This window comes from Amyelois transitella, chromosome 6 (genome assembly GCF_032362555.1).
Source record: "Amyelois transitella isolate CPQ chromosome 6, ilAmyTran1.1, whole genome shotgun sequence".
Classification (NCBI taxonomy): Eukaryota; Metazoa; Arthropoda; class Insecta; order Lepidoptera; family Pyralidae; genus Amyelois; species Amyelois transitella.
In genome coordinates, this window is record NC_083509.1 from 7,025,004 (window position 1) to 7,041,073 (window position 16,070).

General features: G+C 32.7%; 1 protein-coding gene across 6 annotated transcripts in view; it reads right to left on the reverse strand.

Annotated features, from left to right (window-relative positions):
* Window positions 1–2,164: 2,164 nt before the first annotated feature.
* Window positions 2,165–16,070, reverse strand: part of LOC106131298 (vascular endothelial growth factor receptor 1) — a 30,819-nt gene continuing 16,913 nt past the window's right edge. For 3 of the 6 annotated variants that reach the window (XM_060944564.1, XM_060944562.1, XM_060944565.1), the window contains exons 4-24: window positions 15,672–15,798; window positions 14,901–15,055; window positions 14,617–14,776; window positions 14,163–14,295; window positions 13,623–13,801; window positions 13,232–13,374; window positions 12,654–12,936; window positions 12,285–12,428; window positions 11,574–11,695; window positions 11,118–11,298; window positions 10,734–10,985; window positions 10,222–10,446; window positions 9,468–9,627; window positions 8,844–8,926; window positions 8,573–8,605; window positions 7,672–7,817; window positions 7,244–7,366; window positions 6,996–7,168; window positions 5,984–6,128; window positions 5,628–5,817; window positions 2,165–4,303 (exon numbers count right to left, since the gene is read on the reverse strand). In XM_060944564.1, the coding sequence (XP_060800547.1) occupies window positions 3,906–4,303; window positions 5,628–5,817; window positions 5,984–6,128; window positions 6,996–7,168; window positions 7,244–7,366; window positions 7,672–7,817; window positions 8,573–8,605; window positions 8,844–8,926; window positions 9,468–9,627; window positions 10,222–10,446; window positions 10,734–10,985; window positions 11,118–11,298; window positions 11,574–11,695; window positions 12,285–12,428; window positions 12,654–12,936; window positions 13,232–13,374; window positions 13,623–13,801; window positions 14,163–14,295; window positions 14,617–14,776; window positions 14,901–15,055; window positions 15,672–15,798 (3,555 nt within the window). In that variant the 3' untranslated portion in view covers window positions 2,165–3,905. Of the gene's footprint in view, window positions 4,304–4,898; window positions 5,024–5,627; window positions 5,818–5,983; window positions 6,129–6,995; window positions 7,169–7,243; window positions 7,367–7,671; window positions 7,818–8,572; window positions 8,606–8,843; window positions 8,927–9,467; window positions 9,628–10,221; window positions 10,447–10,733; window positions 10,986–11,117; window positions 11,299–11,573; window positions 11,696–12,284; window positions 12,429–12,653; window positions 12,937–13,231; window positions 13,375–13,622; window positions 13,802–14,162; window positions 14,296–14,616; window positions 14,777–14,900; window positions 15,056–15,671; window positions 15,799–16,070 lie in introns of those variants that run through there. The other 3 variants (XM_060944566.1, XM_060944563.1, XM_060944567.1) reach the window with 3 other exon arrangements.

A 16,070-nucleotide genomic window follows, 5' to 3' on the forward strand; every position in this document is an offset into this window, starting at 1 on the left:
GCGCCTCCCGTCTGACCTCCGCAACCTTTGCAGGGGAACCTAACCCGTATTGGATCGATCATGGTTACAGATCACCGTAAGTTTCACCGTAAGATCATCTTTTAGTATTCAAACCAATGTACATAACTTCTAAAATAGTCACATTTTAACCGAGCACCATACCGATACGACCACCGACGCTCCAATCTCCCAATTTTATTTAACATAACAAAGAAGTTGTAACCAGCAACAATTAAATCGAAAGAGATGAATAAGTAATTTTATATTATGCGAACAAATATGAAAAAATCGTACATAGAACATAAAATCACACCTCTTCCCCGGAGGGATCATTATTATTTATCGATCCGTTCTCTAGGATTCACCTAAGATTACGAACTTATCAAGGAAAGGTCAGGTAATTACAATAGAGTGCTGCTATCTGAACTCCGTGACCCTAGAGCAACTTGGCTTTAATTTGTTCAAAATAACTTATCGAAATAGATGAGTGAGCAGTGCAGGTTTCCTCGCCGTAAAAGTATTCAACATAATGTACGTAACTCAGAGTTTGACGCCAAGCATGAACATCAATGAGAGTAGAATTCTACGAACTTATGGAACCCTAAATTTCGTATTATATATGACTTTAGTAATTAAGCTGATCAGTAAACCATAGAAAAATGTTATGGATGAGTCGTGTGTGTTGTTTGGTGGTCATAATCACTAGTGTGTGGATCAGGATAGCAATTTCAGCTGATAATGCTTCGGTCGTTCTGCCTGTGTCTCCAGCGGGAGCTACGATCCAAGAACCTAAAAGATCGGGAGTAAGTTATATATTTTGATTTATAAGACATACTGAACTGAATTATTATAGCTAAATGAAGTCCACTACATGAATAAATCATAAAGCTAATTTTAAAACAAGTTTATTTACTCCTTAAATTACCTAACACCGCACAATGGTAGTGGCTAGTTAAATCTATATTTTATAATGTGTATGTCAATATAAATGGAAATAAAGACTACGAATCCCAGACCAATAAGTAACTTTCCATTTTCATTATTACCGAAACCAAAAGAACCTTATGTCTAAGAGAAAGATTGATAAATAAAATTAAATGGAAATAAAGACTTATCGAAGAAGTTCGATTATCATTAACACCGAAACGAAAATAACCTTATGTCTAAAACATACATTGACAACACAAAAGAGACAGAGCGGGAACAACCATTTACACAAAATCGGGTCAAGTGGTTTCTGCGACCAACATCATTTATCTGACCACGTAAATGGATCGTTTTTGCTTTTAAATAATATTTAATATGTTTTAAACTATTTTAATATCTCTTAAAGTGCCGTGTGGTTCCCGACACCAATACAAAAAATAATAGGATCACTCCATCTCTTTCCCATGGATGTAGACTAAGGGACAGGCCTACAAACTTGGGATTCTTTTTTTAGGTGATGGGCTAGCAACCTGTCACTATTTGGATCTCAATTCTATCACTAAACCAAATAGCTGAACGTGGCCGATCAGTCTTTTCAAGTTGGCTCTGTCTACCCCACAAGGGATATTGACGTGACCATATGTATGTATATATATATATATGTTAAAGTGAACTACATTTTGCACTTTTTTAAAAGATAAAATTATATGTGTTTTTATATATTTGTAATATGAAAAAATGTGTATAACCTGATGATTTTGTTTTTGGCAGGCATTAGCAAGCCTCGTGAAGATGCTTATAGACATACCAATGGGAATAGTGGAAGCATTTAAAGATGTAAGTTTTTCATAATATTTTGGACCAAACAATTAATTTAAGTTCTCTATTTTTACAAGTGGAACATTTTTATTACAAAATCTTTTCTTTTTCAGGGAGCCGATGCTATTGAAAACACAGTAGTTGCACTTATGAGAGGAATATTTTAAATTTACACTGAGAAGTTAGCTTATATATTGTCTTTATCTTAAGGTTATTTATGATGAAAATCTTATAACCATTGCAGCCAAGATCAAGTTGTGTTATAACGCTAACGTTTTTTTATTATTGTAAAAACGTTGTTTTAACATACCTAGAGATAGATCTTCGAGTTGTCAATTTTAGGGAATCATGAATATACATAAGTAAAACTCCTTATATACATGATCACTTAAACGTGGGATCTTAAATAAAAACTTAATTTAATTGTAACGCTGTTTTATTTTATAGTATGGCATCATTAATATTCCATAAACAATATCGACTATTTTTATGAATTATAACATAATCTTATCCAAAGTGGTTCAAATCTGAATTCAAGCCTCCTCTGTAAAAGTGAACTGATGTTAAAAATTAAAATATATACACTCTATAGGAAACTTAATATGAAATCTATTACATGCATACTAAAACATACATATTTATTAATGGTTTTATAAAAAAAATGTAACTATTTTAAATATTTTACGAATAGGTTTACAAAAATATTATAACCACTTTAAGCAAAATAATACTAATATAAAATTTTATTTTATATAATAAATGCAATATAATTAAAGAGTGACCAAATAGTAAATATAAACTTAATCAAATGATGTTGAATATTACTTTGCATCTAAATGTTGTTAACTTTTATTAAAGAGACTAGACGCAGCAACCATCCAACAAACCTTAAAAAAATAACTAACACACTTAATATTTGCACATTTAAACTTATGTACCGATCGATGGGTTACTTCATTATTAATCTAAAAGAAATGTACAATGAAATGCCTTCGGTTTAGGTCTTTTAAATTGAAAAAAAAATACTGTTTTTCTTTAAACCTAATAGGTATTATTCATAATACACGTTATAGGTATTCAAGAAATCAAAATTTAAAAAGTAGCTATAAACGGAAGCTCATAGATTCCTAATAGGTACTTACAAGATGCTTACAAAACCTTGACAATGAAATCATAAATACGTTTAATTCATTTATCTGTAAAGTTCATAAGAGCGATACAAAAGTAACTAATTTCAAATAAAACAAATACTTATATTGATATAGCTACTTCTATCTGTAACTAAAAAAAATACAGTTCATACGATCTTTAGCATATATAAATTACTGGCATTCTCAATAGACTTATTCATCTAATTCGTTAGGTTTCGCTTTCATGGGATTATTCCCATGAAAGCGAAACCTAACCTAAGGTTATCCTTACATAGGCACTTCCTTAATTTATGCCTTCGTACGTTATTATTTAAGCAAAATGCGTTCTATGGATGTAGCTCTGTTATTCTACATATTTCATTTCTCTTTCTTTTTCACTAGAATTTTTTTTAATTGTATTCTTTACCTAAATATATTGTATCTGATGCTATAACACAACATACAACTTTATAATATAAAAAACTTACACACATAAGTTCATTCAAGATTTAATAAAACGAGCCCATTTCCAACGAATCTATATCAAAATATCACATCACCATCCATTTACAGTGTTACAACTATATATCTGTACAATAACCATTCTAAAATTTTAGGCTAATGAATTAAAAACATCTATATAGATTTGTAATATAGCAATCATATAACTCAACAAACTTATAAGTTCAGAAAAATAACATAATAATATCTTCACACCATTTGTACACATGTACCTACTTATTCATTGTGTTTTTTATTTATAAGACGTAGTTTAATGTAAAAGCAGTGTTATTTTAAAAAAGAAAAAAATATTCTAAACCACATAATAAGTAAAGTAGAAAGAGGACATAAGAAAATTTATAAAAAAACTTGGAGCGAAGAGTACTGTGAAGGTAACTCCGAATGATAAAAATAAGGTACAATTTTTTTCACACTTTGTACTTATATAAGAAATGTGTATCACTACGAGAGATCTAAATCATTGTATACATTCTATTTAAACAATACGCATAAATGTGAGTACAAAACTTATTTGACTAGACCATTTGGTACATTGATGTACGTGTTCTGAGATTTCTTTTCGCTATCCACGCCGAATGTAATATACGTCGGGTTCGTCACTGCTCCGTTGTGATTGTGTATGTTTTTGGCGTTATTCGTATTGATATCGAATACTTCGTCAGCTTCTTCCTCGATTCGAGGACACATGGTCAGGTATGGAGAATGGCCCCCGTCCATATCTGATTCCGACCCACTCCGCGCCGGCAAGTTGTTCAAAGTCAGCATTGGCGTCAGCTCTGAACCATAACTATTAGATTCCGGAGAGTTCCTATTTATTTTCCGAGCGTCGAAATCAAATTTATTTGTAGGTGACATTGGAGAAAAAGATTTGTTCACTGGCGTCATTTGCAAGTAACCATCCGGATCTGCAAAAAGAAGATAGATATTAGTATCACCTCATTCACTGCTGCACTACAAGTGCTGTATAAAAAACAAAGAGAAATCTAAAAATTGATTATTCGATATTAGAAAGGAACTTTCATAACGTTATTTAGTCAATAGTCTAATCCACCTAAACGTACAACAAATACAACAATTTATATTTGTCATAAACGCTTGAATAACAAAAAAATTTTTTTTTAAGTTTAAAAATAAATGATATTTTTTACTGGGCCTTATATAATTGCTTTTTTTATTACAAACTTATGTATATAAAAAGAAAAAGCTATCTAAGCATATTTTATCTGATTGTTACCCAATACTAATATATTGGAATTTCCGTAAAGCTTTGCTAACTTCATGCAAAAATATAATCTTCAATTAATAACAATAAATAGGTAAGAAATTATTCAGTAAATAGACAAGATACACACAAAAAGAAAATACTACGAATACTACTGCAAAATTTCTATTCCTGTTAATATTGGAAATAAAATAAAAATGGGTATAACAGCGAAGCAAAAAGAAAATCAACATGCTTATTATGAAACCCAAGGAAAAGTAAAGTACTCGTATTTTATAAATAGATCAAATCAATCAAGGGTTAGTTCGACACCAATGACTTTGAGGTGTTGTTTACCGTATAGTTTAAAGTGTGACCACAAAGTGACTTGTGCTCAATCAAACAGTAGTCACTTCCATTCCGTCTGATAAAAAGAATAATGAAATTTAAATTTAATTAATAAAAATACTACGATATTTCCCTATAAATGGAAATCTACTTACTAACCAGAAACAAAAAATGAGAGTCTACGAAAAGGTTTTGTTTTTTTTTTCTAAGGTTGTTAATAATGTATTTTAGTTACCATTTTCATCTTGCTCTCCTGTGGCTGCATGTACAAGATAATTCCAGTTATGATTTAAAAAAATAAATTTTTGTAGGTAAATAACCTACATAAAATTTTAGTACAGTAATTGCACTACCAATTTTAGTTCAAAGATACTTATTATATGTATAGATCTATACCTATTTTACTTTAAATTTTTATTTAGGCACTTTATGCAAGTAGGTACTTTTTCTAAGTCTGTAGGATATTAAAAACTCATCAATAAGGCTTCCGTGCTTTGTATCGTTCAAGTATAATTCTTTTCATTTCTATATTTCCATTGCATTTGTATCCCAGTATTAACTCAATACGTCCACAACGAAAATGACAAAATAGTAGTCCAAAAATATGTAATTTTTATTTTCTTTTACTGTGACTATTAGGTACTTATAATATTAATTATTACAATTTTCTTAATAGTTACCCTGCGGCAGTGTCCCTGGCGATGGCGGGAAAAAGCTTTGTCCAATCTCGTTGGGGCCATTTTGATAGTGATGTGGGCTTGGCGTCACTTGATTCAGGTAGTCTGGTGCATTCATCATTGCTAAATAGTCCTCTTGTCCGGCATTTTTCGCATTTAGATCCATGTAGGTGGAATTCAAATCAACGTAATGCTGAAAGTAAATGTTTTACAAGTTCATAAATATCTGATTTGCTGCCTGTAAAGCAAAGTAACGTAAGACCCGGTACCCAACCTTGCAAACATTGGCAGTGGCACGTGAAAAAGAATCTACTTTTAATTTGGAGGGTAAATGACCTTTTAAATTTTTAATAACTTACATTTCGCACGTTGTCCTCGAGGAATGAACCCAGGGTTTCCTGGAGTTGCGTGAAGTTCGGCCTCATGGTCGGTTTGTGTTCCCAGCACTGTAACATTACGCTATACAACCGGTCGTCAGCGTATTGGGGTTTCTCTAAGCGACGCCTGCGTAAGTTTAACACTTCGAATTAATAACTGGCTAGTAGAAGACACAATAAACAAATGCTTAATAAATGAAGCGTTTGTTTCAGAAAATCATATCACGTCTGTTAGCTCTCGCCACGATGCTACTGCTTATTTCAAAAAATAAAAGTGAATAAAACCATTCAAAGCTGTCGACTTTTAAAGCCACGATGTTGACATGTTTTTAAGTGGTTATTAGTGGGCAATTAAGGTATACAGGGTGACTTTTAATTCAACTGCATAAATTTAACCGTTAAGTGTACTCATCTAAAGGATATTTAAAAATTTTAAAAGAAAAATATCGGTTCATATTTCAGAAAGTACGAAAAGAAATAAAAGTATAAAAATCCATGATCCTAAATACGTCATATAACCCCGGCAGGCGGAAAAGCGACGCGTAAGCTTCAGAGGTCAACGACACAATTCATTCAGCTGAGCGATCTCGACAACTCTGTACTTTACTTGATCTTGATCAGACATTTATTTACATGTTTAGTTTTAATTTCTTTTTGTAGTATTGGTCTTTAATAAAGCGTGACGTAGTTTTTGAGGGTTTTTTTTAATTGTGAAAATAATGACGTTTAATTTAAATAAAAATAGGCTCAAACAGCTCAGAAGCATGGGTATAGTCTATGTTTAAAAGGATGCAGTTGTTTTAAATGTCACCCTGTATAGATAGTTAATATTTACTCACAAAAATTTGAAACCCAAAAGAACTCAAAACACACTGCAATCACTAATTAATCGTAATTAATGACATTTTGATACCTTTTTTACTTTCTGCACTTATTTTGCATGCTTTTAATTTTAGTAAATAACGGCTTATATACCTTATGACAAATCTCTTACCCGCTGTTGAGAAATGGCAGTAAATCCTGTGGGGAAGGAATGCTGGGGTACGGTGTCTTGGCGAGACTGAACAACTCCCAGAGTACGATTCCGAAGGACCAGACGTCGGACTGCGTCGAGAATATTCGGTCGTTGAGACACTCTATCGCAAGCCACTTTACTGGTAACAGGCTCTGGAAAATTATAGATCAACTTATTTTTGGTATTTTCTATTAAAATCAAATTTTTACCCCAATGGTAGTACGTACGTCGCTCTTCTTCTTATATTCATCGTTTTTGTAAATACTTCTAGCTAGACCGAAGTCACAAATTTTCACTATGTTGTCGTCCGCCAATACTATGTTTCGTGCTGCCAAGTCACCATGTAGAACCTGAAAATTTAAGAAAATGTATACGTAAAATCGTAACATATATCACAAATACAAGACTTTTTTTTTAAAAACCCGAGTTCGGGGCCACAAGTACAACAGCTATGGTAAAAAGCTTGTTGTTATGGTGGGTCAATTAATAAAAGCTGCATTAAAACCACTAAATGGAACATATTTCTCGTTCAAGAATAAATACAAGATCATTCACAAATAATCCAATTTTGCCAAGAAACTTCTTACAATATTTTTTTCACAATATCAGACCAGTCAAAATAAAGCGGCTTCTCTTTTTAAAAAATCATAATCACCTTTCTACTGGCCAGATACTCCATCCCCCTGGCGATCTGGAAGGCCCAGGCCAGCAGGTCCCGAGAGAACAGCGGCCTGGGCGCCGCGCTCTGGTAGTCACTCTCGTAGTTAGTTCGCCATTCCGGCTGCACGTAGCCTTCCGACACTGAAAGAATGAGTATAACATTTTAAATAGCTACTCATAATTTTGGTAGATAGGCTCCCAAGCCATAAGCCCAAGTTTAAAAGCCTATCGCTGTTATATCCCTATAAAATAGCGATAGGCTTATAAACTTGGGGTTCTTAATTTAAGCGATGGTCTACCAATCTTTCACTGTTTGAATCTCAATGCTATCATGAAACCAAACAGCTGAACATGGCCTATTGGTCTTTCCGAGACTGTTGGCGGTGTCCACCCCGCACCCCGCAAGGGATATAGACTGAAAGAAATATGAAAATTATGAATAAATCTGTTTCTTGGAGGCGACAGTCCGCTTATTGGAAGTAGGTATCTTGATGCATATACAAATTTTTATTTTATTATTATTTTTTAAATGATAATTATATTCCTCATGAATTTTGCTTTTTTAGTAAGAAAAAAAATCTTAAGATGAAAGCATAGAGTTTACGTAACAACCAACACTAATTGGTGTGCAAATTAAGTTATTTCCATGCATTAGAAGAACCAATAGTGAACATAGAAAACGTAAAATATGATTTGAAACAAAATGTGACAAAAACTAAATTTACGAAGATAGCCGTTAATAATAAAATTACCTCATACGAGTAATAAACAATCTTCATAAATGTATCTTATACAAAATTTAATAGTACAAAATAACAAAAATTATATACGATGAAAGAAGACGAAACTGTTCTAGTCTACGAAGATACAACATTCAAAATGTTTTCAAAAGTTACCTTGGGTCAATTCCACTTGTTGGTTCGGTTTATCTGGTAAAATTATATTAAGAAATAATTTGTTTTTCATAAAATTTAAGCTTAAAACTTTTACATATTATTTTCTGAATCTGTCTGGGGACAGGTAAATCTGAATACTTGTGAGGTTAATTTAAATGGACAGTGAGTCAATTTTATCTCACAAAAAAACAGAAATAATGTACAGCCAAGTGCCTTCTTCTTACTAAAACAATCAAATATATCCTTAACACTTAAATTAAATAAAATTTACCTTTTCTTGTAGAATTGGCTGTATTCAAAAAAGTATGATCTGTTGCTTGCGTATGGTTAGACCCGCCGTAATCAGAATGCATTCTGAAAAAATAAACAATATATTCTTAAGTACATTTCTACCGCACTATCCATATAACAGAATATTGTTGGACTATCATAATAATTTAAGGGCTTTGGCGACAATTTGAAAAAACAACGTTCCTCAGCCATCCATACCTTGTCATATACCAAACACCAACAAAAGTAATAAAGTGGCCGATATACACTTTTTTATAAAATACATTTAATGCTTATGAATAAATACTCACATACATATAATCACGTCTATATCCTTTGCAGGGTAGACAGAGCCAACAGCCTTGAAAAGACTGATAGGTCACGTTCAGCTGTTTTGCTTACTGATAGAATTGAGATAGTGACAGGTCGCTATCCCATCGCCTAAATTAAGAATCCCAAGTTTAAAAGCTATCTCTTACTTGCCTTTTACGACATCCATATGATAGAGATAGAGTCGTCCTATTCGTTTTTCTACTGGTACCGGAAACAACATAAATGAATCGGTTATGAAAATAATTTGAATCTGACAATACACAAAGACAATATTAAGAACAAAAAAACTTGCCCGCTGCCGGCGCTGCTGCAGGAGTACCCTCTGTTGACGCGACCAAAGCTCTTTTCTTTGCTGTCCGTTGTGAGCTGGTTGATGAATACCTCTCGATGCTTTATCAAATAGTTGTGGATGTTCCCGAAACGACAGTACTCCACGATCACCATCAATTCTCCTGGAAAAGTGAAAGTTTTTAGGTTAGGCTACATTTTCTACCTTCTGTCATGTTCTGTTCTCTACTCCAATTAATTTATACGGCTAGATTTCTTCAATAAAATAATATCAACGACCGTACTCCACCACTACCATCTATGCCTCTTTAAATGAAAAAAAAAAACCTTTTAAGATGCTATAGTTTTTACCATCATTTTTATATTATCCATCAGAGTGGTAGTCACAGAAAAAAGACTGTATTCTGAGGGTGAACAAGATAATTTAATGTCTTCATTTGTTTACTACTAATATCAATACACTCATATCACCTCATGCAAGGTTAAAAACATGGTCCCTCGAATTAACCGCCACAAAGTCTGTTTACCAGCAAGTAGATTATATCGATAAGACACAGAATGATATCAATTTAAACTAATCATAAAACAATTATCTTATTAAGTTTGATTTCTTAATAGTTAATCCAATAATATTCGCATAGTCTATTAAGGGCACAAAATTTTGCTAGATTATTTTCATCTTTAGCAGACCATCAATTTTACAGCAGACAATTTAAAATGAAAACGGAAATAATACGAGAAGGGAAAAAACAACTTACGTTTGCCGATATTCTTAGTGCAAGCTCCCAATAAATTAACAATATTAACATGTTTGCCCAAATGCACCATGATCTTGAGCTCCGAAGCAAGGGCCTTGATGTACATGTTGTCGGCAGTCTTCTTCACCGTCTTAACAGCAACCGTAGTTGTCTCCTCAGCGTTGATGATGCCACGGGCTTCTGCCTTGTACACCACGCCGAACGCACCAGCGCCCAGCTGCTTGCCTGGAACCAGTATGGAATATGATCAAAACATGATACGAAATACCTATAAGGAACAAATAGTTTGTTTAAAATATCTCGGATTCATCATAACTCAAGTAATATCATCAGATTGCATCGGTCTTCAATTCATTTTGATAAGTACCTAGCACAAATATCTTAAAATTTATAATCTTTAAAAATTTTACTTTTGTCAAGTCTTCGACAGTATGTCACGTTTTCTCATTCATTTCCACTATTTTTCAACACCGACTCAACATAGTAACAAGTTTTGAGTGTTAAATACCCACCTAAAAAAAGTTTTTCAGCTGGAAATTCGAACCTCTCGTCGTATGGCAGCAGTTCTGCTTGCTCGTCGATGTTCAATTCCGGGTTGAGTGATTGTGGCACTCCTTCTTTGAAATAAAGTAGCCCAGCCTTCGCCAGTTCTTTTCTTAACTGTTTCTCTTTCTTCACTTTCCATGTCAAGTATATTACTATTACCAATAGAGTGAAAAAAATTACACCGAAAATTCCTAAATACGTCGCAATGTTTGGTTTTCCTGAAAAAAACATATCGCACCATCAAAAATTTTATGATAATCTAAAATCACTTTGTGTTTTCCTCGTAAATGCAGTATAAGATATTAAATAAACACGAAAATAAACAATAAAGAAAAAGAAGAAAATATTACCTGGTACAACAACATTTACAAATTTACTTTCGGAACTCAACGAGTTGTTAGCTACGCATTCATATTTGCCTTTATTCTCTTCTTTCATATCTTTGATTATAATCGTAGAATTCAACACAGTATGATCTGAACTCTCTTTGATCTCCAATCCATCAGTGCCGTTTATAACTTCAGTTCCATCCTAAAAGCAAAAATCTATACTGTTATTCATATCAAGTCCAAGAGTGAGCTAAAATCCAAAGAAACAATAATGTTGATGTTTGCAGTATTTATTAAAGAGGAAAAGTAAATATACACGTCTTTCTCTCTCATTTTTGCGTGTTCCCAGTCATACCCTCCACCAATATATTAGGTAGGTAGTATTCGCTAAAAGTATTTGCAAATGTAAATGATAATAGGTACAGCCAAAAACTATTCCTTTATTCTAATAAAAAAAATGGTTGAAGCTTGACTTACCTTGTACCATTTAATGTTAGGCGGAGGTACGGCATCCGCTTCACAACTAAACTGTACGTGCTGGTATACAGATACCTCCAAATTTTCATCCACTGGCTCCGTGATAATGGGGTTTCTATTTACTTTAAAAATGAGAATAACATTATATACTTATAACTTGACTGGTAGAGAATGCGAAACGGCATTAAGACTGCCTTCTGTACGTTTTTTTGTACAATAAAGTTTTAAATACCTAGGTAAATAAATAAAACATCAAACCCATCTAACTAGAATGTCAAAAGTATGCATAGCCGCCTGACTAGTCCAGATATGTTCTGGTAATACAAAATAGACAGAGTTTCATAAGATCACGTCACGGTGATGATATAAATGACGCCGAGAATGACAGACAAACATGTAATATTAGGTAATTAATAACAACCAAGGCTCTATAGAACGTAACGTGAAATAAACTTTAGGCAAATAGTGTGCCGAAATTATGTTAAAATGATAATTACAGTTACAAAAGACTTCCAAAACCAAACAAATTGTATGAGTGAACACATAAAGTTCATTTTATTATTACTATATTTTGTAAAATATAATAATTGAAGGTACATGACGTTGGCTCTCTCTTATTATATCCTCATTAGCTATTTCCTCGTTGGCTTCAAAGCTCAGTAATGTAATGGTGCATGTAACATAGAATATCAACTTAGATAAATTACTTACCTTCAACTTGTATATAAATTGTTCGGCTTTCATTTTCACCGTCATTCCTGACTGCCACGCAAGTATAATTCCCTGCCTTGCCTTGTGGAATGCGAAGTATTTTTAAAACGGCCACGTGAGAAAATGGACTCTCAAAATATTTCACTGAAATACGTCAAACAAATAATGGTATTATAAACAAAGCTGTATTTATTTTCGGTGAGTTCCTACACGCGCACAGTATAAATAAAAAGGTATCTTAAAGTCACAAATTTCAAAAATACATAACATTAAAAATACAAATTTTGTTGTTCTGCTATTAACTTTATTTTTGTAAAGAAGCTACGTAATAAGTCTCACTTTACAAAGGTCAAAAGGTTTCTTACTTACCAATGTCGTTACTATATCCATTACCACTTAGCCAAGTTACATTTTCGTAGTCATATTTAGAGGCCAAACATTTTAAGGTAACATTATCATTTTCTGGATACCAATTCGGAGTATCTTTTATACCAAAACCACTTTTGATTTCGTAGACATAGAGTTGACTCTTATCGCTAGAAATTGCAGAATTTTCACCGATACATATGATTTCCCCTGACATCTGCACCGGTAGAACTATTGAGGATTGTACTTCGTAAACTGATAGAACAGTACGTTCAAATTCAGGAACCTGAAATATTGATTTCTAGATATTATTTAGTATTCCTTAAAAAATCATCTTCGTTAATAAAAAAAGAATGTGATATTATATTAAATTTTCTACACGTCAAGTTATGGGCTGTATGGCAGAATTATATATTTATTGCTAGTAGTTTTTCAGAGTGACGCTCACGCACTTGGGAATTGAAAATTATTGCCTCCATTACTTTGAATAGCATAGTAGAACAATCCCCTAACGACTGCATAAGAAATCGATGCCGCAAATTCGAAGGTATTATTTATTTACACACACATACAATAATTACCTCCTCTAGTTCAAATCCGGTCGCATTGAACAGCCATCGAATATTTGGAAGTGGATATCCAGTAGCGGTACAATTTAATGTAATCGTCTGGTTAATGTCCCTTCTAATAATTTTATTTGATTTTAAATGCACTTCTGGAGGAGCTGTAAAGTAATAATTATTTTAATACCATTTTCATAAAACATCAGGTAAAAGTAAAAGTTTGTTTACTTCCATTGTCTATCTCATTATAAAGTATCCTGACTGCGTTGTCGGTTACTTGCTTAAACTCAGAATCATTAAAGCCAGTGGTGGTCTAAGAGATAAACAAAAACTAGAAAATTAATACTTGTTTTCCATAAATACATTATACATAAAATCTTTTTTCACATAGATCATTATCATCACTTACCATTTACTCGTAAATCATACGTAAATGTTTTTCTCACAGCACCATTATCAGCAACTAAAGTATAATTTGCGGAGTCTCTTACAGTCAAGTTTTTGATGGTCAACACAATGTCTCCCATAGCATTGTTATTAACGGCATACTTTGGTGGACCTATGGTTATGACATTTCCGTTTCGCAAGCTGAAATTTTTTAATCATACATTAAATCATTGATTAAGTCCGCATGGTTCCCGCAACCAATGGAAAAGAAAAGGATGACTCATTCTCTTTCCCATGGATGTTGTAAAAGGCGACTAAGGGATAGGCTTATAAACTTGGGATTCTTCTTTTAGGCGATGGGCTAGCAACTTGTCACATCATTCAGTCAAACAACTGAACGTGGTCTATCAAACTTTTCAAGACTGTTGATTGTTGAAATGTTTTGTTAACAGGAAAGAGCTGTTCGGTTTCTTGGTTATAATCAGCCCATAAAATAGGTTTTCTTAATTTTTTGTACCTCATTACTATTAATTAAAATTCTTTTTACTAAATATATACTTACAAAGTCGTTTTTGGCTTTGGATGAGCGTCAATATTTATTACAAGTCTCATGTTACTGTAGTTCCTTGCTGTAATGGTTCCGTCTCCGTCGAACCTTACACTAGGTGGTGGCCTCAAATTTATAAATGGCTTATCTAAAGACAATAAAGGATTGACGATATTAGTCTAAGAATGAGAATTTTGTAAAACAATAAGCAATAATGACTGATATATCTATTATAACATAGCAATTTTACATAAAAATTATAAAGATAACATACATACATACATACATAAAATCACGCCTCTTTCCCTATTATTATTATAAGAATTATTTCTTATAAAAATAAAGATAACATAGCCGCAGCAAAACACAAAAGCTTAATAAGAATACTTTTTTGGCTAAGTTATCAAACTACTCAACGTATCTTGCAATATAAATATTATTACAATGCTCCTTAAATGATTATACTGACCCACATGTATCATTCGAAATTTCCTGTTCTCATAATCGGGTCCAATTTCTGCAATACACACGTAGTCACCGGCATCATCTTTTGTCGCATTTATTATAGTAACGTTGTTATAATGTGGCCCATTTGTTTCCACCTCAAGCTCATTGTTAGAAGTTATAGCCTGTACAAAAATAATGTATGTTCTGAATTTATATATCGTTAGAAGTTATATGAATAAAAATTCAGCCGATCAAAACGTAAATGTAAAACATACTTTTTCACTTATTTAGTCAACAAATAAATACCTTTATAGATGTAAGAGGGGAAGGATAACTCCATTTTAAATCTACTGGTTGATTCTTTTGATAGTTTACATTGCACTGGAGAGAAAACTTTTCGCCTTCCAAAAAGTATTTTGTATCTGCCGTGACTTTCGGCTTGGGCACAGTTACTTTTGCACCTGAAGTAAAAAGACAATTTAAAAAATTTTAAAAGCAGTATCAAATCCGTATTGTCTTAAAAATATCAAACATTATTCGTGTAAAATAACTTATAAAATTTTTTACTCATAACGCAATGAAGTCAACAGTAAACCATAATAATTTTGCAATCATAAATCTGATAAAAATATTGAAAGTTAATATAACTTAAGTGCCTACTCCATCCGTTCTTTGTGAAAGCCATATAGTAAAATAGCAAACACTACAGCAGAACCAACGAACAATACAATGTTTTTGGTGGATTAATTTTTCAGCTTGAACATAATCTATAATAACCAAATCCAACGAAATTACAATCCACACCTACGATACATTTAACATATTAATCATAAGCACACATTTAACTACAGTATTAGGTGTTAGTAAGTTAGATAAAGAATATGTACATAAGAACATGGTGCACGTGAGTAACAGAGCAATACACCAAAGAGGCGAAAGAAATGAAAAGAAAAGTTGTGAGCAACATGCAGGCCACATAAAAAAATAAAATAAAATAAAATAAAATAAAAACGTGAATGAAACCATCACACCACGCTACCGCTATGACATCAAGATTGTACTCGTAGCACTACTTACAACGTATATTTTTCTGATACTGTTCGTTTCCACGAAGTCCATGGCATTGGTAAGGAGGCCTACACGCTTTCACTATGAACCCAATCTTGGGTAAGAACTTTAAATATTCTGCTCTCTCGTTACTCCGCTATTGTCGTATCGACAAATAAATATATTGGTTAGTAAGGCTTACAAATATCTCGGCTACATGTTTTTCAATTTTTAGTATGTCTCGGTTTTGAAACTTTGTTATTTGGCAAAATAAATGTCACGAGCCACCCATAAGTTATTTCAAAATTCTGTTATTTTTTTACTTAGATAATATGATTGTAAAAAGAGCTCATAAAAAAGTGATAAAGTTTTTTGAATGATAAACGGAAATACCTAATAACGTTCGTCAAGATAATGTGGTGAAAATAA